The 26,429-nt window shown below is 42.1% G+C and overlaps 1 protein-coding gene across 2 annotated transcripts in view; it reads left to right on the top strand.

Annotated features, from left to right (window-relative positions):
- The window catches only part of TRAFD1 (TRAF-type zinc finger domain containing 1), a 29,698-nt gene extending 9,846 nt beyond the window's left edge, over positions 1-19,852 (top strand). For both annotated transcript variants that reach the window (XM_073676350.1, XM_073676351.1), the window contains 8 exons: positions 3,448-3,835; positions 5,065-5,355; positions 6,903-6,973; positions 8,045-8,215; positions 11,751-11,865; positions 14,962-15,160; positions 18,299-18,320; positions 18,414-19,852. In XM_073676350.1, coding sequence (XP_073532451.1) covers positions 3,448-3,835; positions 5,065-5,355; positions 6,903-6,973; positions 8,045-8,215; positions 11,751-11,865; positions 14,962-15,160; positions 18,299-18,320; positions 18,414-18,464 — 1,308 coding nt within the window. In that variant the 3' untranslated portion in view covers positions 18,465-19,852. The remainder of the gene's footprint in view (positions 1-3,447; positions 3,836-5,064; positions 5,356-6,902; positions 6,974-8,044; positions 8,216-11,750; positions 11,866-14,961; positions 15,161-18,298; positions 18,321-18,413) is intronic.
- The last annotated feature ends 6,577 nt before the right edge of the window (positions 19,853-26,429 follow it).

Here is a 26,429-nt window from a genome sequence, read left to right on the forward strand (position 1 = left end):
ATGTCTGCATGACAGTCTGCAGGATTCACATAGCATATCAATGTCACGTGAGCTTTTTATTACTATCTTAGGGAGAGAGGTTGTCTAAGTAGTGGATAACGCCTTTTAAAGGGAACCTGACAGCTGATGAATGTTGTCCAATCCTTCGGTAGCATGCACCAGGCAATGTCTCTATGATTTCAGCCATGTGTGAGACTCTGAAATGCTTTGGCGTTTCAGTGTAAAACATTCTTTAAAAGCCACTGGGAATTGAGCCTCATAGGAGACTAGTCGGTCACCCAGTGTGTGATATATGCTGCCCGTGCTTTTTTCTGCATATTTGCTTTTAGAAAGCTGGTGTCATTAATTTTATTTTCTACAAATCCCATTTATAATGTTTTAGTTCTGTAGGTGGAGGCAATTTGGGAATGCAGGGCTGGGATGTGCTGCTGGCTCATCACTACGCAAGAAACTGAACAAACTAGTTTACCTTATTAGACAGGAATCAGCATGTACATGGTTAGGAGGACTGGGCATGTATGTTACAGTACACCAGAATTAAAGACCACACTACATTATACTTGTTCTCTATAATAAAAGCTATTCAGTCTATATCAAGTCCTAAGATGTAAATTAGTACAAATTTACAGCACTGTGCAAAAGTTTTAAGAAAGTGTGTGTGTGGGGGGGGGGGGGATTTGCAAAATAAGAACTCTTGCAAAATTAAAAATGTTTATATTTTGTTAATTCATAAATAAAACCCAACAATAAAACAAGATAAACATATACCCTACAGCAAATAAATAAGTTAATAGTAATAGCACATGTAAATAACTTGGGGTACTTAGTTATTGCTATTTTGATGGAAAAAGCATAAAGGCCATCCCACCATGACAAGGTGTACCCATCTGGACTGTCCTAACCTGACTTACATCAATGTATATAAGGGCAGGGCAGGACAGGGCCCCGAATAAGACACCCGTGAGTATCCCTTGGTATTTACATGTACGATTACAACTTACTTATTTACTTGCTGTAGGGTATATGTTCGTTTTTTTTTTTTTTTAGGTTTTGTCTATAAAATGGCCACAGTGTAAACGTACTCTTGCGTAATATCTTGGTGTGGCTTTCCCTTTCTGAGCTAAGTATTTAATCTATATAGCTTCCCATGGATGGATGTCTTATTTCAAGAATTATTTTCAGCTTGAATCTCAAGGAATTCTGGAAGATCTGATATGGCCCCCATGGAGCCCTGATCTTACCATCAAGGAGTCTGCCTGGGATTACATGAAGAGACAGAAAGATTTGTGCACGTCTACATACAGATCTGTCGTTAGTTCTCAAAGATGTTTGGGAAAAACCTCTCTACCGAGTTCCTTCAAAAACTGTGTGCAAGTGTACATAAAAGAATTGATGCTGTTTTGAAGCACAATTAACATTTTGCGAATTGCTAAACATAAATTATAGTACTTCTGTTTTTGAAAAAAACCTAAGGCAAAAACAATGAGCAGATACCCCATAATTGAATGAGTAAATAGTAATTGTACATGTAAATAACATAGGGTTCTATAGTTGACCCTATTTTTGCATAGAAAAAAAATCTTAAAGGCAATTCCACCGCGACAAGGTGTACCCAATCAGGACAGTCCGATCTCTAATCTAATCTCCATCCCAATTGGGTACACCTTTTGCGGTGGGATGGCTTTTATGCTTTTTTGATTAAAATTGTGTAAACTTAGTACCCTATATAATTTACATATACTATTATTTACTTATTACAGGGTATTTGCTCATTTTTGTTTTTGGCTTAGGCCACAGTGTGAATATACACCTGTACATTACACTTGTACCAGCATGTGTTCCAACTCATGTCTTTGGTTTTACTTCTATTTTTGGAAGTGTTCTTTCCACACCTGACAATTTTTTTGCACAGTACTATATATATATATTCTCTTTTGTGGGCACAACCTTCTTCTGCCCACAGTACTATGAAGAACTTAAGGCTGTCGCATATAAGGTAGCTACACAACGGTTTAAAGGCATTGATCTGTGAAAACAAGTTCTCATCTATTAACAAGGTGAGTGATGTCTGATTGATCAATGGAGGTTCTGACTGCTAGGACCCACACTGATCGGCAGACCCGGGAACAACTCCCTTTTTTTTTTTTTTTTTTTTACCGCCGCTCTATTCATTCCCTATGGGTCTACAGGAAAAAGCCAAGCACATCGCTCGGCAGTCCCATTGGGAATGAATGGAGCGGTGGTCTGGCATGTGCACTGCTGCTGCTCCATTCTAATGGGAATAAAAGTTCAACTTCTCTGCTGACTAGTACATGTCTCAGTGATCAATAACTTATCACCTACCCTGTGGACTTACTTTCACTGCCCAACCCCTTTAATGTTGATGGAACTTGGTGATTTTGGCAGGAACTTTCCACCTTGTGTTTGGAGATAATCACAACTGTTCTTCAATGTGAAGTGTTGCAGTACAGAAGGATCTGGGAAAAAGATGTCCCAATTGGAGGTGCTTGGCAGCAGCTTAGTATCCTTTCCCCTTAGAGAACAACTGCATGCATATGTATAGGGTGGAGTTAGGAGGAATAGCGGTCTGCCAAACTGGTGCAATATAAAGTATATGACCAGCGTACTCCTCAAAGGAACTGGGAAGGTGAAGACCCAATCTGCTTATACACTGCCCATATTAAGGGATGTGATCCTGAAGGTAAAACCTGTGTCTTTGCTCGTGTCATTGTCAGGGATGTCCTGTGGTAACCCGGGCCGGGTGGAAGGACACATGACACAATCTGTCTCCTCTGCTCATTTTTTGATAGTGGGGAGTGGGGCTGTGGCCTAAGGCTTCTATCAGTATTTGGTCGGTATTTTTTCTCAGGAGTGGGAGCCAAAACCAGGAGTGAGTGATAGCAACAAGTCACCAATTCTGCGTTTATTATACCTTTTCTCTGATTGTTCCTCACCTGGTTTTGGCTCCCACTTCTGAGAAAAAATACTGATAGTGAGGCCATGGCCTAAATGTGGCCATTGCAGGTGAAATATCGATTTGGGTGATTACTTTCCTGACAAAATTGACCGTTGAACAGTATCTTCAATGAATAGATAGGAATTTCACCGCATACTCTTATTTCAATAATGCAAGGTTTTTATTTCCTCGTGTTCAGACTTTTAAAGATGCAGAGGCATACTCGACCTATCGTATCTTCAAAGGTCAAAGGCAATGAATGGACTTTGAAGCCTTCATTACTTTCTGACTGTCGGAGAAATAGAGACCTGGTCTGATGTGCTGCTTTTAGCCTTCAGCTCGATAACTAACTTCATGGATGTGTGCAGACACTATATGCTCTGGTATAAATCTGACCTATTCATGAAAGACACAATCTGTCCGCTGCTATGCTCCATGCAGTGATCTTGAGTAGAGTACAAATATTCAGAATTTTTATTTTCTTTTTGCAGAAAACTGCTTGTCCTCTGCGTCTGGTTAAATGCCAGTTTTGTGAGCTGGAAGTGACCTTTAATACACTAGGAAATCATGAAGATTATTGTGGAGCCCGGACTGAGCGGTGTGATAAGTGTGGTTCTAGTGTAATGATTAAGGACCAACAAGACCATCCTACTGTGTGCGGCAAAGCAAAGCCGCAAAAGAAACCAACGAGAGTCCATAGTTGGGCGAACAACAGAAACTATGAGCTGCCGCTGCACTCTGCCCTGAGCAGTAGTACTTTCACCGACCGTCTTCATTCTGAGATGCAAAGGAACGTACCAAAAAGATTTTATGGCAAATCCATTTTAACTCCTGAATTCGGAGACTTAAACCAAAATCCGAGGAGAGAACAAAATCGAGGTGAGATGTCTGAAAAGAAGACAAATCTAATTAATATTCTACTGTTTCACTTGGCTTCTTTTAACCCTCTCCACAACCACTGACATACCGATATGTCCCATTTGTTTAGTTGTTCCCACAAGTTGATGTGCTAGTGTGCCCGAGTAATCTTGTGAGCATAGTTTCTACTCAATTATAAGCCAAGTTCCAGCAGCAACAACCAGGGCCGATACTAGTCCTGTTGCTGGCTGTTTAACCCTCCATATGCTGCGGTCAATGGGGACCATGGCATTTAGAAGCTTGTTAGATGGAGGGGGAAATGTGTTCGAGGACAAAGAATTTACCTCTGGGTCTGCCAGGTACAGTAGCAGCAATATTTACTGCACACTCTGTTATCAGCAAAAGTGTAGAATTTATTTTAACAAAAATGGGCTCCTGGCTCTGTTGGACTCTTAGCAGCGCCATGGATAGCAATTTGAATTGGCAACAGCTCTTCCTTTTTTTTTTAGGTTTAACATTTATAAATGTATGCATTTAATTTTCAGTTATTTCACCTTTTGCCCTCCATTAACATCATAAAAATGCTTCTGGGGTAGGGGGCGCATTTCAATTTTTTTTTTAATTTTTTTTATTATTATTATTATTTCCACTGTAACTGGGGCTGGTATACTTGTCACAGTTGCAGGGGAAATGCAGCCTCCTCACTGTTTAGCAGGGCTGACTGGTCTCCTAGGACCCAAAAGTTAATTCTCTCTCATTACACCCAGCTATCACATGATCGCTAGGTCAGGAGGAGGAAGCACCATTAGAGCAATGTGTCTAGTGAATCAGGAAGGCAAATGTGGTAATAAACTGTCTCTGCCTACTCTGAGCAGTCTGGCTGTGTCTGACAGTCAGCTGGCCGCTCCCACAGCTGCACAATCTTCTACAGGTGCTATATTATCCAGTGATCTTTCAGAACTTAATTGTAAAGTAGAACGCGGACCGACTGTCTTCTTACACCTTCAGCTCCATCTGTGATACCTGAGAAAACACAAGTAAAGTTACCTATACACATAAGATGTAAGCTGACTCTCCCTTGTCTGGACATGTGTGCGAAAGAAGCATTGAGCATGTTCCTGCAACCTGCAGAATGAGCGTGTGGCCAGCTGTTTGCAAAGGTGTATGGTCCCTTTAAAAGTTGGTTGTTACAGCAGTTCTGTGGGAGGTTGTATGATGTTCTATTGTAATATACCATGTTCTCATTTTAGGGAGAGAACAGTCTAATCTGGATCTTGACTTAGATATTCCGCTGGATTATCTTTTACAAGAACGTTCTAACGCGTTCCGCAGTTATGATGATTTCCACTCTCAAAGTCGCCAGAATGACGCACGATCAAGTCCTGAGCCCTCTAGTCCTCCTTCTGTAAATAACCAGCAATTCTGGCACAATTTCTACTGCAAGGATAACAACATGAAGACTAATGTCCAGGGACGAAGCAACCTTAATTATTTCTCAAGTAATGAATCTATGCACTTAAATTCCCCCAGCACTCCCGCTGGTAGGTTGCCCCTTTTACCTATATTTTTAGGACTTTTTACATCTCTGCTGCTGTTATGCTGAATAGCATATATACGATTGGCCACCTAGGATCCTTTATATGTGTAATGATTTGTTTCTGCCTCTTAGGTCCTGTTCACATCATGACCATTGTATATCATGGAAAACTTATTGTCACTATTCCGTATCGCAAAACACTCTAGGTGACAAATTTCCAGCATGGCTTCCCAAAGAGGCATTCATTTAAAGGCATATTTCATGAGCATATTCATAACATCTGTTAAACTGTTGCCATCATAGCCTGTAAGTGACAGATGCGTTAAACATACTTAACATTGGCATTAATGAGACACCAAAATAAGCTTTTGAAAATCTAATTATGTCTTATTAAAGAGGACCTTTCACCAAATTATTGGTACAGCTGGCATGTAATGTATATAGTATAATTTTTTTTTTTATTTCGCCTCTCCATTGCAGAGAGGTTAGCAGTTAAAGTATTTGGCACCTAATGAGTTAAATTATTTTGTAGTCCCAAGTGGGTATTATCAGATAGGATTTTCACTGGGGGGTGGACTTGTTCTCCTTGTATGATGCTGACCAATCATTGGCAGGCAGAAACACTCAAATGGAAGGAAAGAACCCACCCCACCATAGCTTAGAGCAGATTTCTCATTGTGATTTCATGATTGACAGCCCTGATCTCCTGGATGAGTCGGTGAAGGGGAGGGGCAGTGCAGCTGAGCTCAGTTGTCACGTTACAAACCCTTCCACCATCTTTCCTCCTCTCCTAGCACTGTCAGCTCTGCTATACTGCCCATCCACCCCTCCCCCCTCACTTTTCTGGTCCAGAGATGTGTGTCTGCTGTGCTTGAGAAATTTGTAAATGGCTTTACAATCATATCGCGCTGATTACATCTCCGAACAGGCAGTGTGGGGGGCGGGTCAGTACAGCAGAGATGACAGTGTTGGGAGATCTGGTGGAAGAGTTTGTAATGTGACATAGATGAGCTCAGCTTGGCTGCCCCTCCCCCTACACAGGCTCATGTCTGAGGTTAGAGGAGGCGATCAGGGTTGTCTGTCATTACATCTCATGTGCTGAGAAATCTTCTCAGCTGTGTTATGTGCACGTTTGTTCGTTTATTCTTTTCAGTGTTGCTGCCTTCTTATAACTGGTCAGCATTATACATGGGGAGGAGTGCACGCCCCCAGTGAAAACTTACACAACACCCAGTTGGCCTTTTTTTTTTTTTTTTTTTTTTTTTTATAACTCATTAGATGCCATATCCTTTAATTGCTAATATCTTCACAACTGAGAGGCAAACAGTCCCATAACATTTTATTCTGCTCTGCAGTCTGTATTACATTGTAACCAGTTCAACCTGAAAACTTTGGTGAAAGGCCCACTTTAAGGGGAGCCATTATAGTCTGTGAACTATACCACTATTTCCTGATGTATACGTTAAACAGAGACCAGAACGTGATGTGAACAGGGCCTTGCTATGTATAGTCATGGCTGAATGTTATTTACTCTTACGTTTGTCCCTGCAGCCGATGCCATCCAGCTGCCCTGCGAGTTTTGTGAGAAGCTCTTTCCTGAAGACGATCTGATCTTACACCAGGTACAAGTGCTGGGACCTCTTTCACAGTCGTCTTTCATTATGGTCGATCTTCTGAAATGAACTTCAGCTTTTGTAGATTGAAGTTCAAATACAAAGTGAATGTCCCCCTTGTAGGCGCGACGAACATCCATTTCTGTAGTTTCCTAATGTGGAATTTCATTATTAGGGTATGTGCACACGTTCAGGATTTTTTGCTATACCCTTTACTTTTTCGTTGCCGTTTTCCACACATTGCATCCCTTTTTATCAGCAGCCAAAACCCACTCTCTTGGCAGTATAAACTGTGTTCAAAACGCCTGTTTGTCAGCATTTTTGCACCATTTTTTTGCCTTGTTCTTTTTGGTGCAGATTACTTATGTGATTTGTCTACAGTACACATTAAATTTAAAGAGGTTGTCCACTACTTTTATATTGATGACCTAGGATTTGTCATCAATGTCTGATCGGCCAGAGTCCGGCACCCCGCCGATCAGCTGTTATCTGTCTTTGTGGGCGACTTGTCCTATATATCCGCCTTCTATTCAAATCAATAGAAGGCGGATGTGTAGTACCCTCCGACGGCCACTATAGGTAGACGGAGTAGCTCGGCAAGTGAGTACTTCCGTCCAACGGCCGTCACCGATAACAGCTGATTGGCCGGAGTACCGGGTGTCGAACCTCTACCGATCAGGCATAAATGACTTATCCAAGGATAGACCATCAGTGTAAAAGTAGTGGACAACCTCTTTAAGTTTTTTATTCACCAAAACGCAACCAAGTGTTTTCCATTATTTTCTGTGGGTGAAAAAATTGACATGCTGCAGTTTTCCAATTCAGCCAGCAAAAAAAAAACAAAGCATGTGATTTATGAAATCTCATAGGTTTTGCTGTTACTGTAAAAAGCCGCTTTTAATTTGCGTAAAAAAAGCAACAAGTGAACATTGCCTTGCGTAGATTTTTTTTTTTTTTTTTTGTTCTTGCTTTCACTTTTTTTCTTTTATTTCCCTCTGTACAACTCTTCTATAGTCTATTTGTGAATGAAAAAAACAAGCGATACAAAGAAAGAATCTAAAGATTGATTTTTTTTCAAAGTCTGCTTGTGGGCCAGGTGCTCCATCCTCAGCTAGAAGACGTTCTCCCAGTCCACTGCCGGAATTCACTGAAAATCTCAGGTCCTCCTCCCCTCCTGCTCACAATCCTGTCATGATTCCGTGTGAATTCTGCGGTGTAGTGATGGAAGACGATATCCTGTTTCATCATCAGGTACCTAAATTATAAAATCATTGTCTACTGTGCAAATGATGTGATTACAGATGATTTCCCACTTCCAAGCTAGTAGACTCACCATGGGTAGTATGAACTATAGTATTAAATGTCTGCAGTGATGTGTGTTTGACATCTGTACATATAGAAGTATAGCAGAAGCAAATACAAAACTCTGACTTAAATTGTACCTGTATCCCACTGAAACGAGGGAAGAGGGACCTTTACATGGCCAGTCTGGTCATCCATTACAGAGAAATTAGCATTTGAATTAATATGCAAATGAGACTGAAGTGCTATGGTAGATCTGAAGCCTCTGTCACTCCAGCTCTATTTCCTGCCCAGCGCCACCGCCTCCTCCTGCTTGACTGAAGCTCTTTTGCCTGAAGTCACAAGGCATAGAGGCTGTCAGTCCAGCATGAAGAGGCAGTGTTCTTCAGGTAATAGAGCTGCTGGAGTGACACAGGCTTCAGATCTACCATAGCTCTTCTGCCTCATTGGCATATCAATTAAAATGCTAATTTCTCAGTAGCACACTGGCCATGTAAAGGTATTTGCTAAAAGATTCCCTTAACTTCTTCCCTCCACAGCCAATTTTTTTTGCAAATTTTTTTTCCCTCCACTTCAAAGAGCCATAAAAAAATTTTTTCTTTTTTTTTTTTTTTCATCCACATATCTAGATGATGATTTTTATTTTTTTTTTTTCAGGATGGGTTATAGCTTTGAATGAAGCCATTCATTTTACCATTAAATGTGCACAAACTGCAATTTTTTTACAATAATTTTTGGTATTTTTGTTTTTCTGAATCAGGATTCTTCAAATCACTACGATTACGGTGATAGCAAACTTGTATAGTGTTTTTTTTTTTTTTTGTCTTTTAAGCATCATGTTGATGATGATGATAATAATTTTATTTATTTTTAGGATGATCGATATTTGAGAAGAATGGGTTAAATTCTGCACTGCCTGGATGGAGCCAGAGTCCTGGGTGAAATAAAATGTGTTTTTTTTTTTTTTTTTTTTGTCAATGCGTTTCAGAGTTTCACACTTCTTCAAGATTGTGGTTTGTCCTGAAGGATAAGTTTGAAACGTGTTGACAAACCGCAGTCTTTCACCCGGGTCTCTGACTCCATTCATCAACAGTCTCCTCCATTCAGGCAGTGCAGGATTTAACCCATTCTTCTCAAATATCGATCATCCAGAAATGCCTGTGGGACTGCATCAGCCTGTTAAAAGGGAACTGGTCACCAGAAAAAATGCTGTTAGACTATGTGCGCATGATCAGGATTTGCTTACAGAAATTTCTGCAGCGTTTCTGCACCTCTTGGCAGCAAAAACGCTACGGAAATTCCACAGCGTTTTTGATGCGTTTTTGCCTGCGGATTTGCCATGCTTTTTTTCTAATGCATTGTACACGGTGTTCCAAGTTATTATGCAAATAATATTTTCTCAGATTTTCCCAAATTACCTGTATGAATTGCAGTCATTGTAATTTTCCAGTCAAATAACTATTAGAGTACAATTGAAAGGTTTTTGTACAAACTGCCTATGATAACAGTATATTTTTTAAAAAATAAAAAACTCAAACTGCACTCAAAATACATGTTCCAAATTATTATGCACAGCAGAGTTTTCAGCCTTTTCATTTTAATAAAGAACAAAAAAATGGTCATTTTTGAAATTATAAGCATTAGCAGGTTATTACAAACTGAAATCAAACAGTTTTCAACTCAAAACTTTATTCTAGGTGATGTTACATTTGCACATAGGACCCCTTGTTCGAAAGGAGCTTCTGAACTCTCTCGTCCATTGAATTTGTCAGGTTTTGGATGGTTTCTGCTTCAATTGTTTTGCATGAGGACAGAATACCCTCCCAGAGCTGTTGCTTAGATGTGAACTGCCTCCCCCCATCATAGACACTCCTCTTGATGATGCTCCAGAGGTTCTCAATGGGGTTGAGGTCAGGGGAGCATGGGGGCCACACCATAAGTTTGTCCCCTTTTATGCCCATAGCAGCCAGAGATGCAGATGTGTTATGTGCAGCGTGAGACGAGGCATTATCATGCATGAAAATGATCTTGCTGCGGAATGCACGGTTCTTCTTCTTGAACCATGGAAGGAAGTGCTGTTTGAGAAACTCAACATACATTATGGAGTTCATCTTTACCCCTTCAGGGATCCTAAAAGGGCCGACAATCTCTCTCCCCATGATTCCAGCCCAAAACATTACTCCACCTCCTCCTTGTTAGCGCCGTAGCCGTGTTTGCATGGGGTGTCCATCAACCAGCCATCCTCCACTCCATCCATCTGGACCATCGAGATCATTTCATGCATGATAATGCCCCGTCTCATGCTGCACATAACACATCTGCATCTCTGGCTGTTATGGGCATAAAAGGGGACAAACTTATGGTGTGGCACCCATGGTCCCCTGACCTCAACCCCATTGAGAACCTCTGGAGCATCATCAAAAGGAGTGTCTATGATGGCGGGAGGCAGTTCACATCTAAGCAACAGCTCTGGGAGGGTATTCTGTCCTCATGCAAAACAATTGAAGCAGAAACCATCCAAAACCTGACAAATTCAATGGACGAGAGAGTTCAGAAGCTCCTTTCGAACAAGGGGTCCTATGTGCAAATGTAACATCACCTAGAATAAAGTTTTGAGTTGAAAACTGTTTGCTTTCAGTTTGTAATAACCTGCTAATGCTTATAATTTCAAAAATGACCATTTTTTTGTTCTTTATTAAAATGAAAAGGTTAAAAACTCTGCTGTGCATAATAATTTGGAACATGCATTTTGAGTGCAGTTTGAGTTTTTATTTTTTTTTTTAAATATACTGTTATAGACAGTTTGTACAAAATCCTTTCAATTGTACTCTAATAGTTATTTGACTGGAAAATTACAATGACTGCAATTCATATAGGTAATTTGGGAAAATCTGAGAAAATATTATTTGCATAATAATTTGGAACACAGTGTATAGGAAGAATGCAGTCCAAAACGCACAGAGAATGGACATGCTGCTTATTTAAACACACATGAAATTCAGTCCGTAAAGTTCCTGATCATGTGCACTGATCTTGCAAATTCTCCTAGGAAATGCTGGGATAAGGTTTGCAATGTGTTTTTTGGGGCCAATTCCGCGCGGATTTACCGCATCATAAACGCATCGTGTGCACATACCCCTTAATGTGCAGGTTAATGCAGAGCCAGTGTCAGTCAGGGGGAGCAGTTACAGCAGCCGCTCTGTAGTCTCAGCGGTGACTGAACCCTGAATGCTGATGGAGGATTTAAGGTTATTTTCTCCTCAGGGCAGGTTAATAACGCTATTAACCTGCAGATTAACCCCATATCTCCAAGCTAATAGCGTTTTTTTCTGGTGACCAGTTCTTTTTAAGTGTATAATGCTGTTGTGGTCACACTACCCGGCCAGGCGAGCAATCCTGTACACTATTGCGCGATTGTCTTTCCTGCTACTATATCCAGTTGCATACGGTAAATATCTTTTCTAATTGCTATCTTCTATCATAGGATCAGTGTGACATGGGTCAAAACTCTGCAAAGACAACTCCATTTGCTGAGGTCTCCCAGGATGTCTCTGCTGAAGATGTGTACAGGAGTTACAGGGACCCCGCAGCCTCACAAGGTTTGTCCCTTGGTGTTTTTGAGTGCAAGATAATGAATGTGGAAATCCACCTAGAATTGCTCACAGAGGGCTGCTCCACTTTCTGTTGGTTACAGTCTCGCTTTGCTAGGAGTTAATTGTAGACTCCCCCCCCCCCCCCTCTCCCCCCCTCCCCCCCATACACATCAGATAAGTCATCAGAAGAGACTGTTTCATCCATAATGAACGATCATTGGCTGGACCGACGAAACGAACAAATTGTTCATTTCGACCATTAGCCGTCCAACAAATGTTCTTTATTGTTCAAAAGATTGATGGGCCTGTTGGATGGATTGATGGGCCTGTTGGATACTGCACTGACAGTATCATTGGCTGAAAAAATACAACCCATATTTGTCTAGTGTATGAGCCCCTGAAAGGGTATCTGTACTATCAAGTAATGTTTTACAATAAGCTGCTGTGTGTGTAATAACACTGTATGGCTATGTGCCCATGATGCGTTTTTTAAGCATTTTCGCAGCGGCAAAAACACTGCAGAAACGCTTAAAAAACGCATGATAACAGGCCTGCCATGTTCCCCAGTGATAATCCGCATGTGCTGTGCACATGCTGCGGAAATTTCCGCTGCGGTTATCATTGCGGAAAAAAAACGCATCACTACCAATTATTTTGCGGAAGCGCTGCATTTTCGCCGCCATTGACTTGCATTGAATCGCTTGGATTCCGCATCTGTACATGCGGAATCCATGCGTTTCAATGTGCGGATGGTACCCGGGTGTGGAGGACAGGAGATTCTCCTCTGGACCCGGGCACCATAGAACCTGTAAAAAAAAGAATAAAATAAATATTATATGTACCTTCTGATGGCCCCGGTGCGCTTGTCCTCCCTTGCCAGCAGCTCGCGATGGACTGAAGGACCTGCGCTGACGTCAGTCATGTGATGGCTGGTCCTTCAGTGTACTGCGCGCTGCTGGCAAGCCAGGACGGAGCGAAGCAAGACTCCGGGGGCCATCGGAAGGTAAGTATAGACTTATTTTTTAATTTTTTACCATTCTTAAGGTCACAGTATATAAATCCATGTTGTTTGCATGGATTTATATAGTGTGACCAAGTTGACAAGCACTTTCCAAGTGATGCTAAAATCACTTGGAAAGCGCTTGTCAACCCGCATGCGGAAATGCATGTGAAGAACACTTCACTTCCGCATGTCCCTGGCAGGAAAAAACGCATGTACAATCCGCATGCGTTTTTTCTGCCAGGGAGATGCAGAAACGCTCAGGAAAAAATCCGGAGCATTTCTGCATCGTGGTCACATAGCCTTTATGACCATTATGTAACTTTTATCCTACATTTTCACCAGTTTTCCCCTCTGAATGTTCTATCTCTTAATTTGCAATTAACTCTGACCTGGTGGGAGGTGACTAGCTGCTGTGATTCCAATATATGGCCCAGAGATTACACCTGATCATAGCACACAGGCTTGGCATTAAGGACATTATGTAACAGTACTGATCAGTGTAGATGTGAGTCCAACTCTGGGGGATGTAGCTCAATTTGTTGGGAAGATCAGAACAATCTTTCTATGTCTTTGTCTGTGTGTTTCACTTTGCTCCCCCATCCCCGTTTCATAGAATGATGGGAGTTTTTTTTTTCTCATTGTTGAAGACATGAGGTTTCTCCTTCCATAAAGGCAGCATTCTTCCTTTGCATGTCTGCTGAGCACTCCTGTGTTCTTTCAGAGACCCGCTGCCATATCGGACATCTCTGGCGGTGGCTTATCTATTCGAGAACATAAGGATAGGCATTTCAAGCTCTGACATGCTGGGTTTTCATCTCCCACCGATATCATCTGTCAGGAACCCCTCTTCACATAAGACTGTCAGCCTAACCTGTCAATATTTGTGTTTGGCTTCATCCACTTTAATCTAATGTGTATGGAGTCTTTATTTCTCTCCTTTCCTCCAGTCAGCGGTCATTGATGCCATATTCAGGAAAGCAACAGGTCTCCGCAGCTTCTAGGTTTAATTGCCTTTCAGAATTTGTTGCTTTTATTTTCTCTGTTGGATACAGTTCTTTAGTGGAGTTCATTTTCTCCCTGTTCTAGACTCCAATCGATACTTGCTTTCCTCCGAGTTCAGATTGGCACCAAACTACTCCAATGGAAGCCTCGATAGTTCAAATGAGGTCAATTCTCTGTTATAAATTCAACAATTCTTCTCTGAACGTTGGTGCAATTTTAACTTGTATAGCCATAGAATGTAGGGAGAAGTTACAGGGAGGACAGAAAGAAATATACTGCTTAGATCCTGCTTAAAAGCGACTTTCCACTACTTACAGGATATACAATTAAATCGGCTCATTAAATTAAACAATTGTGCAAAACTTGTCCGGTTTCACCTCACTAGGCTTTCTCACCTGGTGAGGCGACACTGGTTGAGTTATGTGCAGTTGTGTATAATGTTATTTGTATATCCTGTAGTAGTGGGATCTAAGCAGTATATTTCTTTCTGTCCTCCCTATATCCAATATAGTCTCCCTATATGGCTATCTATAGTATAATCGCAGGACTATTTGGAGAAGGATTGATATATTTTAAGTTATGAGAATTGATCTCTTTTGATCATAAGGGGCTTCTGTATAGGTAATATGGAGACAAATGTGCAACCACCCTATGGTGCCAGTCTGAAATAGGATGAACGGAAGTATTGATTCCAGTCCAGAACAGTGTGGAAAAGCATTAGGGTAAAGCCAAAAAACTGCTTCTGATGAGGAGTAGTGAAAAAAATGTTAAAGTGGTAGTAACATAAAAAAATCCGTTAGACTGGTACTTGGCCTAATCCCACAACAAATCTCACTAACTAGACTGATCTACTTGCCAGCACAATCTCCTAGCCTACTATGTAATTAGTCTTTCACTGCTGTTTATACATTTTATGCTCTGAAAATATAAAATACGGCTTTGTGAAAGGCGTGTAACTGCTGTGTATTACTGATGTAGTTCTACCAGAGATAAGAGGACTGTTACCCCTCCACGGCCGTCACATAATGAACGTTGATTTGCCTCTGTTCATAGTGCGTGTGTATATTACTGACATAATTTGTGTGCCTTTTTTTCAGCACCAGGCAGTGATGGTGCAATGTTTCCTAGGAACCAGACAAGGGGGAATACGAGTGTCCCATCTAGAATTGGCGGCCTGTATCGTCAGAATAACACCCGTCGCTCTTATCATGACGAAATGAGAAAAAGGAATATGGAAGAGAATGCCAGAATGATGCAAGACGATGGTTCTTTAGGTCATTGGGGAGCATCAAGCAGGTACTGCGATTATTCTATTTATGCTGCTTTTATTCTATTTTTACACTTTTTTTTTTTTTTCTTTTCTCTCTCCCTTTTGCCATTTACCTCATTGGTATCGTATATGGCCTTTGACTGCATCAGTTACCAGTGCCCAGATGTAACTGCTCTGTGTACTTTATAGCTTTGGACTATATTTGTTTAGTATAAAATATAAAGATTCAACCCAGGAGGAAATTTTGTTTTAGGCTTTTTTTTTTTTTTTTTTTTTTTTTTTTTAATTTCTACGTGAAGGTATTAGGATATGTTAAGGTCGTGTCACCAGGTCAAATGGCCAATTTTTGCTCTTTTATTCCTACTGCTTTAGTGCTATTATTATGGTCTTTACACGGTAACATGGCTCAGAGTAATAATGCAGGGCAGCCTAAAGGCATGCCCCCAGAGAATCATGTGAGACTCGCCTATTTTGTTAAGACCATAACAGTTAGCATTGAATAAAAATGGCCATATCTCCTGAAGCTTATGGTGGATTTAAAAGAAATAAAATAAGTGTGTATTTGTGGGATGAGTTGTAGTTTGAAATACACCGTGGCTGGGCTGATGGGAGCCTGTGCACGCTGTAATATGTCTTTTTTAAAGGGACTGTCAGCACCGAATGACTGTTCAAACCAAGTACAGGCGCTCGGTGCCTCACAGCGGGGCCAATCATTTATACACACCTTCCCACCTGCTTGTTTTTCATCTGTCTCTGCCCTTCTCTCGCTCTATGAGGCCAGAGCTGTCAATCAAAGAGGGGGTGGTGGAAATAGAGGGATAACAATCAGGTGGGAAGGTGTATATAAATGATTGCCCATGCCATGAAGCACCGAGCACATGTACTTGGTTTGAACAGTCATTCTTTGCTGACAGTCCCTTTTAAATAACACTGCCAGTGACTTGCAGCAACATTTAAAAGGTTAAAAAGCTGCGATTGGAGCTAGCTTCCGTCACTGCTATTACATGCAGATGCCAGCTGTGTATGGAGCGGGCTCAGTATATATATATATATATATATATATATATATATATATATATATATATATATATATATATATATATATATATATATATATATATATATATATATATAACTTATCCTATGTTTGAAAGGGGTTAAAGAGAGCAGAATAAAGCGGGGCTAAAAACCCTGATTTTAACACATGGTCACTTATGTATAATCGGTCACTATAGAATGATGGACTCAAAATGGTATGGAAGTGGGCTTATAACCAAGGCTGTGGAGTCTGAGTCGGTGCTCATTTTGGTGGAGTTGGTATAAAATGGACCGACTCCGACTCCTAAAATATATAATAAATTGGGTACAGTAGTTCAATGCAGTTTGTGGGGAATATTTTTTTCATAGGAATTTGGGAAAGTTATGAAATTTCCTATAAATGGCTGTTCTATTTCTGATCTAAGGCTACATTCACACACAGCGTTTTTACTCCGTTTTTTGAGGATACGTTTTTCAGCTGCAAAAGCAGATCAGCTTTTTAAAAAACCGCATCACCTGAAAGGTTTTTGAACTCATTGATAATGTTTTCAATAGCAAAAACAGATTCGAAAAACGCCGCACAAACTGACATGCTCATTCTTTGTGAGGATCCGTTTTTGAGCCCAAAAACGGATCCTCACAAAACAATGTGTCTGAATGTCATATCTTGAAACCCATTAACTTTGCTGGGATGCCCAGAGTCACAGCATTTTACTGCAAAAAAATGGATCCGCAAAAACGCTGTGTGTGAATCATGGCCGAAGCCAGCGGGGGGCCAAGAGGGCAGCTGCCCCTCCCCCCTAGAAGCAGGGGCACGCACCTATAAAAACTCGTATGCTGCAGTGCTCCCGTCCTGCATCGGCTCCAGACTGCAGGGGGCAATCTCCCCTCCTCTGTCCTGTCTTCTGCCATCTTCACCAGAGAGAAGGGGGGGAGGGGTGCCTGCCCTGCACAGGATCTGATTCCTGGGCTTCGAGCTGGAGAAAGTGAAAGTACTACTGCTAATCTCTGTCACAGGAAGGTAACTAATGCTAATATTGTAGGTGATTGTTATGTGCTCTCTGTACAATGTGTGAACTATATGTGCAATGTACTATTTGCTGTCTGTAGCTGTCATCTGTCTATCACACTCTATCTATTCCTCCATATAGTCATCGATCTATCCGTTCATCTATCCTTTCATTTATCTATCTATCTATCTATCCATCCTTTCATCTATCTATCTATCCTTTCATCTATCTATCTATCTATCCTTTCATCTATCTATCCATCTATTTACCTATCTATTCCTCCATCCCTCCATCTATCTATCTATCCCTCTATGACTCCATCTATCTATTTGCAATATATGTGGGAGTTGGAGTCTCGGAGTCGGTGTAAGGGAAATTGAGGAGTCTGAGTTGCAGGGTTGGTTACCGATTCCACAGCCCTGCTTATAACCCTTCCCAGCTTGATGGGCATCATGGCATTGTGTTACATTGTGTTAAAGGGGAAAGGGGTAGTCCACATTTGAAGGCTGTGTTTGTTTGTTTTTTTACCCTTAAGTGCATATATTTTTGGCTAAAAATAATTTTTGTAATTGGGTTTCATTAAAAATTTAGCACCATTTGCCTTCTATAGCCTCTGTGTTGAAATGCCTATTACTGGTTGTGGAATGGGTAAACTGAGAATCTGTCAGTGAGCTCATTCTGACACCACAAACCACATGAAGGTTGTATCTACTGGGAAACGGGCCTGAAAAAGCAAAATGTTGGAAGATTTTTTTTTTTATTGAAACTGAATTGCAAAAGTAATTTTTAGCTCATGTATTTATTTATTTATGTAAAAATAAATATTGTTCCCAGAGGTGGATAATCCATCTACACATACACCTGAATGCTTCAGACCAGCATAGTGCCAAAACTTCTGCTTTTATAGAGGGGGTCACATGTGCTAATGAAAAAATAATCAAGCAATTTTGGCCTGGTTCTTCAATCATGCCAGTGTAATTTGTCATCTGAGTGTTCATCTGAGTTTGTACTTCATTTTTCTCATGACTGTATATACAATATTGACTGTTTATGTACTCTGGTATTGAGGAGTATTGGACGTAGCTGTACATTAAGGTGTATTTCTTATTTCTGCAGAAATCCTGGCACCAGAAGCAAGGTAAGAAATCCAGAGCGGTTCTGTTAGATCAGCTTTCATTTCTGTCATGACATCTGGAGTCCTGTATTAACTTGTGTGTTATTTCTGATCTAGCCAAAAAAGAAGATAAACACAAGACCAGATGAAGTTGACACGGAGGAATAAGATCAGGTGTTTCTCATGGCTTCACTCTTGTATTATATCCTACATCACATTTGTTTTAATGTAGATTCTATAAATCTGAAATGCTATAGAAAGTGCGGGCACATTCCTTCACTAGTCATGTCTGAACACGATTTCCCTACTGTATATGGTACAGGAGGGGAGGCTCGCTCTTCTTGTCTAGATCTCCTTTCTATGTGTCTTTTATAGTAGCAGGGTTGTTTGATTAGTGCCGGCTCCATGTTCTTACCTGCACAGTCAGCTTAGCATTACACTTGCTGTTCTGTTTCCATCCTAGAGCGGAGATCACTAGGATTGTTGCTCTGTGTATGGCGCCGCCTTTATTTCTGCAGTAATAATAGTTAATTAATCTAATTTACTCAAACTATAAAACTGCACATAAATTGTAAAGCAATATTTCCATATAATATGGTGGTCTGTCTTAGGAAATTGATTGGAAATCTGTCCTGTGTATTTCTGTCACTAAGCCTCAAGTCTGATTGTTTAGGCCTCATTCAGATGTCCGTGACCTTTCTCATACGTAAAGAGTTCGTGTTCATCAGTATTTCAGTTTTTACCATCATTATTTTTCACATGCAAAAAATACCTCTGAAAAAAACCCATCTCCTATTCATTACATTGTAAGATAGATTCCACCCTTGTGCTGTCTGTGATGGTCACGGACCCATAGACGTGTCAATTTTTTGACCAAAGTCACTGAACAAAATTACCCATAAGTTTTCGTGATTCTTTTTTTTCTGGACCGTGTCATGTGAATAACACCATAGACTTTAATGGGTAAAAATTTACGGATAGAACACATGGGATTCACGAACGTCTGAGGGCCACTTCGCTCCGTCTGTAATTCCTTCTGTCCGCATCTTAATCTGATGTGCTTCTTGTCATTGTCAAGGACTCAACAGAACAAAATTAGTATCTGACTAGAATTTGAGTATATTGGGCTCTGTGCACATCTTGATGATCCTGTATATAAATGGAAATGACTAAATACCGGATCTGGACCACAATAAACGCATTTGACTAACAATATGGCCCCCCATCCTTCAACAAAGACTATGAAACCTGCATCAGAGGAAGTGAATGGAGCCTTACACCATTTGTGCTGCCAGACTACAAACAAGGAATGAGAAATTCCATGCAGAAAACGAATCTTACAGTAAACCCATCATGTCGCCATAGTCTACGGTCCTGCCAAGTGCCTGATTTTAGTGAACCGTTTTATACTGGGTGTATAATGACTGGTGAATTTTATATAAACTTACAACCTTCTTTCAGTTTTGATACTTTAAAACATATTTTTCTATGTTGGTTTATGGGTTGCTTATCTTAAGTGTGTTTTATACATCAGTGAATAAAATATTAAATGTGAATCTTGGCTCTCTTATAATTTCTCCTAAACCTGAATTAAGACTGGGGCAGAATTATTCTTCATATTACCAAAGGAAGATTTTATTAAAGAATGCAAGCTGCAGTAACTGATAAAATACATACAGGAGAGTGTCTGTCAGACTCCGATCAATGTAGAGTAAACTGCAGCAAATGTGCCTAATATGCATAAAATTAAGTTTGATTTATTAAATCATGCAATATTTCAGCTGTTTGACTGAATTCATCCATCTGTAAAAAACTGTCTGTGTACTGACTGGTCGCTAGTTTCCCTACCCAATCAAATTCAACTATCTTATATGTCAATGAGGTTCTGGTCATGATATGGCTGTATATAAGGATTTGAACATGGATTAGGCTTTACATTGATTTTTTTTTCTTCACAAGCATGTAAGTTCTATATATTGGACTTGGGTGCTGCAGTTTATTCTGCATTGTGCTGTGTTTTGGGACCCTTAGGCTATGTTCACACGTTGCGTTTTTTTAATGGAAATTTTCACCTGCCTATAGTTCAGCAAAGTCTGAGATTTCAGAGATCTCATGCACACTGCTTGTTTTTTTGTCCTCAGTATTTTGTGTATTTTGTGCAAAATCTTAACTTTTGCAGAATGCAGCATGTCACGTTCAGCAATTATTTTTTTTTTCCAGCATTTTTCACCCATCAAAAAAATGCAGATGTCAGATTTTGGTGTTTTTTTTTTTTTTTTTTTAATCCCCCCCCCCCCCCCTATTTAAATTTACCATCTTGTCTTGGTATTGTCATCTGAGATGGCAGTTGACCAAGGTGTGAAATTTAACAATACCTGTGGCCCACACCAAGGTGTTAAATTGAGCAATGCCTGAGCAACTCAATGGCAGACCAAAGTGTGAAAGTAAACAGTGTCCTACACACTCAATGCACTGCCATTTGTGACCTGTGTTCATGCTTCTGTGGTGGAAGCAAAGCTGAACTTTTGGGATCCTGAAAAACGCACAAAAACCTGAGTTTTTTTTACTCTCTCTTTTCTGCTAAGAGAGCAGGTTTTCCTGCAGAAATAAAATGCAACAAAAACGCAATGCGTGAACATAGCCTTAGGCTACAGTCTGTCACTGAAAGCACTAACAAGTTGGAGAAAAAGTGGGTTATACCTGGACTTCTATGTTGATGTTCTGAACAGTCTCTTGTGTTGCTGCTGCTCTTTGATTTTTCTATCGGCACCAGAGTGAGAGCCATGTCCTAGAGTTGGCCAGGAAACCTAGAGCAAGTAAAAATGCCAACCCACACTTCTTGCTTCAATAGTTTTCTGTCCTACACAATCTCGTGCATCTTGGGGCATTTTTATGGTGCACTGAACAGGCCTCTAGCAAGAGCTGCAGTAAATGGATCAGTCCTTTCGGCCCCTGGGACATAAGCCTCCGATAGGCGTGAGGGTGTCTCCTCTCGCCTGTACGTCACTGTTTGGCTTGGGTCTGCTGCCTCTTGCCTCAGTGTTTAGTTTGGTTTTGCCAGCTAGCTTATCTCCAAATGCTGGAGGATGATGGTAGTCAGTGGCACAATTCGACTTTGAGGACGGACCTAATTATTCCTTGCCAACTTGTGTTTTTGTTTTTTTTCTATTCCCAGTCCATGAGTGTTTGACTAAATGATGATTTGAAAGTTGTGTTTAATTTGACTTCACAAGAAAAGTCTGTCATTGCTCTTAGTCTGGAGTTTTATGATGAGTAAGTCTGTGTATGGTCTTGTTAAACCAGCAAAGGTCCTGTCAATGCTTCTAATCTGGAGTCAGAAGATGTCTTTGTTTATTCTTTTGGCCCAGATAAACCTCACTTGGACTTGGATCCAGACATTTTTTCCTACAACTTCTCTGAACTACACTTTCTCCCTGTTACCGTTTGCACAGTGTTCTGTGGTGGCTTGAGAATGACAGGAGTGGCAAGGCGGCGAGCACAAGGCAGACAGGTACATGAGTGCCGGGGCAGTGCGTATAGGTTGGGCTGCCTGGTATTGCACTACTAATACAAGGCTACGGAGCTGTTCTCACAGCTGGAAGAAGTTACCACGCAGGGCTGCTGTGAGCAATGAGCATGGAACTGCAGCTCAATAGCCTTGTATTATTAGTACAATGTCATGTTACTGTGCTCACTACCATTGCCACCGCAGTGTTCAGAGCACAGTAGAATGATGATTACACTGTTGTGATCTAATCACTGATGGAGCAGAGCTGAGTCAGTGCAACGCCTCATTCAGATGTCCAATGCGAGATACGTCTGAGCGAGGCTGTACTGTATCAGAAGCCTGATGTGCTTTGCAGATGCAGTAGAAATGCCTCATTCAGACGTATCCCGCATTAGACATCTGAATGAGGTGTTGCACTAAGCAGAGCCATGCGTCTAAACCCATCATGTGATTTATGGCCTGCTGAGCTGTGCATCTACTCCCATCCTGTGTGATATACGGTGTGTGACACACCCCACCAAGCCCTGCATCTACTCCGTATTCCATATCGTGCAGATTGAATGTGTCATAAAGAAATAATTTTCCCATCCCCACGACAGCACCATAATAGAGTGTGGATCCGCCTCCAAGGACTGGAAACCTACAGATTTAAAAAGGTGGAGCCTCACTTTCTGCTCCAATGGTTTCCTGTCCTTGGAGAGAGACCTACAGTCCTGGAGACGCCAGGGATTACAGACACACTTCTCCCCTAGTTGGGGGTGGGGTGGGGGGTTGAGATATGAGGTAGAAACGCCACTGTATACTGGGGAGATCGGATTCACCTGCCTGCTGGCGATCGCGGGAGTTCCCGGCAGATCATCCGAGGATGGGAGGGGTTGGGGGCACTGTCCAGGTCCCCGGGTTCTCCATTGCACAGGAGCACGCTGCAGTCCAGCTTTGAATAAGCCAATGTATATCGCGCTCACATGTGCGCAGGAACATTTGAAAATGTCACTTACTGGTATATAAGGTTTTTCTCCCCTACCATTCTTGGCTGCACTACTAGTGATCTTGTGGAAAGAATGGAGGAAGAGAGCCAAGCCAAAGATCCTGCAGAAGTAGTAGCCCCTCCATGCACAGTAGTTTCCTGCTACTGGGCTGGGTGAGTTAAACAACCCCTTTTTACTTTACCTATAATCTAATGCTGTGCCCTTGGATATATTTTATAGGGCAAGCTTAGGAAAGCGCTGTACGAATCAAAGAATACAGAATGTGCTCTGTGTAAAACAAAGTTATTGTCCTCCTATGACCAGAAGTTATGCCAACCCTGCATAGAGAAAACGGTAGCGGATGAATCTTTGTCCCTTATGAATAACTTGAAAACTATTGTAAAGACAGGTTTCAGGAATTCCCTTAGGGGTCCTATTTTTAAGTCCCTTAACGCTCCTGCAGAGAAGTTTGATAACAAGCTCAGATGAGGACTTAAAAAAAATGGTGAATTAAGGGTTTTATTCAGATGTCCCACCTTCATCCTCCTCCATGGACAATAATGAGGGCTGCCCTTGTTTTCCAGCAGAGACCGTGGATAGATAGATTAGTCAAGGCGGTCAGGACCACAATGAATATTGACATTAAGGAGCCCAGAACCATACAGGACTTAATGTTTGGGGGGTTGGAGGGGAGGAAACAAATGTTTCCCAGTTCAAAAAGAAAAAAAAAAAAGTGGAAGAAACCAGATAAGCTGTTTAATTTCAAAAGGGGTTAAAAGAAAGTACCCTTTTGAAGCGGATATCTCTGAAAAAAAAATTGATACAACCATCTCTCATGTATCCTACAAATCGGCCTCGTTAACGGACCCCTTAGACAGAAAGCTCCCTAAAAAGGGCCTGGGCGTCGGGTGCATTCAAACCAAATATTGCTGCAACTTGCACAGCAAGGTCACTGATTATATGGTTGGATGAGCTGCACTCTCAGATAAAGAACAAATGCACGTGGACTCAAATCTTAGCCAGTTTACCGACCATTCAGAAAGCGGCAGATTTTTTTAGCGGACGCCTCTGTTGACGCAGTAAGGCTCTATCCAACTCTGCTTGTCATGCTCTCTGGTTAAAAAACTGGGCAGTAGATCTGCAATCAAAGAGCAAACTGCGATATTCCATGCCAAGGAGAATTCCTTTTTGGGCCAGCCTTAGACGAAATACTGGAAAAAGCGGCAGATGCCAAGAAGGGATTCCCCACTAATCCCTTTCAGAGGCGGTCCTTTCATCCCTCAGAAAAAAAAGACAAATTTCCTCTACAAGAACCGTGGATCCAAGATGGAAGGGCCAGTGGGGAGGGAAAGAATTTAACTACGACTCCTTTCCCTCTGATCCCCTGAAAAGACCCAGAAGGCAATGACACCAGGCCCCAGGTAGGTGGAAGGTTAAAAATGTTTCTTCCTGCCTGGGCAGAGATTTCAAAAAGCAGGTGGATCTCAGATACCATAGGGCAGGGGTTTAAGCTAGAGTTCAGCTCCCAGCCACCAGAAAAAATCCAGAATACGAAAATCCAGTCCTCAAAGGCAAAACAGTAGTGTTGAGCGAGCACTAAAATGCTCGGGTGCTCGAAGCTCGGGCCGAGCTCGCCGTGATACTCGGGTGCTCGGGCCGAGCAACGAGCCCAATGTTAATCTATGGGAGACCCGAGCATTTTTGCAGCGGCACCCCCGGCAGTCTTTTAAAAGCCTAACAAGTACCCAAAACGATAGTGACAGTGCTCAAATGACATGGGGACAGCATGGGGATCGCCCCAGGAAGCATTTCTGACCCCCAGGTCACTGCTGTCAACAACGTGGTCAGAGGTATTAAGCCACTTTTAAGGGCTCACAATAAAACGTTAAAAAACGAAACTGAAACTGCTTTCCTGTGAAATATGTTAAGGAAGTTCCTTTCCAGGGTAAAGACTTGTGTATAAGGTAAAATAAATAACCCCCCCAAAAAATACTCCTCCACACCTTGGGCTATGTTCACAAGTAGCATTTTTTATGCGTTTTTGCACTTTTGTATTGCTTTCAACCGTGACAAATACATTCACCGGGAAATGTTATTTTAACATTTTACAACCTTATCTGGCCATGTGCTGTGTGACACATGCATACAGTGCTGAAAAGACATGGGGACGACCCCTGGAAGCATTTCTGACACCCAGGTCACTGCCTAAAAGTGTGTCCATCAGAAGTCATCTTTGCCGCATCAGAAGATGCAGACTTGCAACTATCCCTGTGCAAGTTCTTGTCCCAGGGCACGGTTCAATTGTACCTCCCCCATTCCTTGCAATGCAAGCGCAAATATGCAGCCAACCACCCACCCACCTCCAGACTGCAATACCATACTGCTTGCACTTGAAATTGGGCCTTTTAGGCATGTGGAGGCGGAATCTGGCCACCACGTCATGGCTGCGTTGGCGGCCTGGTATCCATACTCAGCCCCCAGCCGCCTGGCGGCCGGGTGTCCACACTCGGTCCCCAGCCGCCAGGGGGCCGCCGGGTGTCCATACTCAGTACCCATCCGCCCCGCGGCCGGGTGTCCAGAAACGGTCCCCAGCCGCCCCTATTTCTCCTGTCAACTTCCCCCCACACACTTTTCTTAGCCCGGCCTGCTTTAGGGAAGCATTGGACGAGCCCACCAGAGAACTAGACTCCTCCGGTGGGCCCTGGCTTCTCCATCAGGGGAGTTGAGAGTGCCAAGCTGAGGAGCATGATGATGATGATAGAAGTTAGCATCTGCTTTGTTTTCTTGGAATGCAAGCTTAAGTGTGAAGCCTGCCACCCGCCCGCCCCCAGGCTGCAATACCATACTGCTTGCTTGCTTGCACTTGAAATTGGGCCTTTTAGGCATGTGGAGGCGGAATCTGGCCACCACGTCATGGCTGCGTTGGCGGCCTGGAAGCCATACTCGGTCCCCAGCTGCCCCGCGGCCTGGTGTCCACACACGGTCCCCAGCCGCCTGGGGGCAGCCGGGTGTCCAGAAACGGTCCCCAGCCGCCCCTATTTCACCTGTCAACTCCCCCCCCCCCCCCCCACACACACTTTTCTTAGCCTGGCCTGCTTTAGGGCAGCATTGGACGAGCCCACCAGACAACCAGACTCCTCCGGTGGGCTCTGGCTTCTCCATCAAGGGAGTTGAGTGCCAAGGTGAGGAGCATGATGATGATGATGATGATGATAGAAGTTAGCATCTGCTTTGTTTTCTTGGAATGTAAGCGCATGTATGTAGTAGTGGCTAGGCCTGAGGTGGTCAGCGTTTTGGCGCATATCCTACCTCCTCCGAGGATTGCTGGATGTTTTCCTGCTACTATCCCAGTTGTATGACTCCCGTTAAAACAAAGCTTCAGGTGATAAATGATGGATGAGGTAGTGGCAAAGGAGAAAGAGCAGGATGAACAGGGACCATTCACATCAATATCAGGCCAGTCAACCACATATGTCTTGTAGGATATGTTTCTGTAACAAAAGGAGCGGTTCGGCTACACAGTTATAGGGCATACAGTGAGTGCAATACCTACCAAAAATTTTGAGGCACTCCAATGCCCCTTGGAAATGACATGGAGGTCAGAGGGCCTTAACTAAACCGTTTTTTCCATTTATAGCAACTGGGTCTCCTGTACAC

Source organism: Phyllobates terribilis, unplaced genomic scaffold (genome assembly GCF_046119375.1).
Source record: "Phyllobates terribilis strain yellow unplaced genomic scaffold, ASM4611937v1 Scaffold_1__5_contigs__length_1240528914, whole genome shotgun sequence".
Classification (NCBI taxonomy): domain Eukaryota; kingdom Metazoa; phylum Chordata; class Amphibia; order Anura; family Dendrobatidae; genus Phyllobates; species Phyllobates terribilis.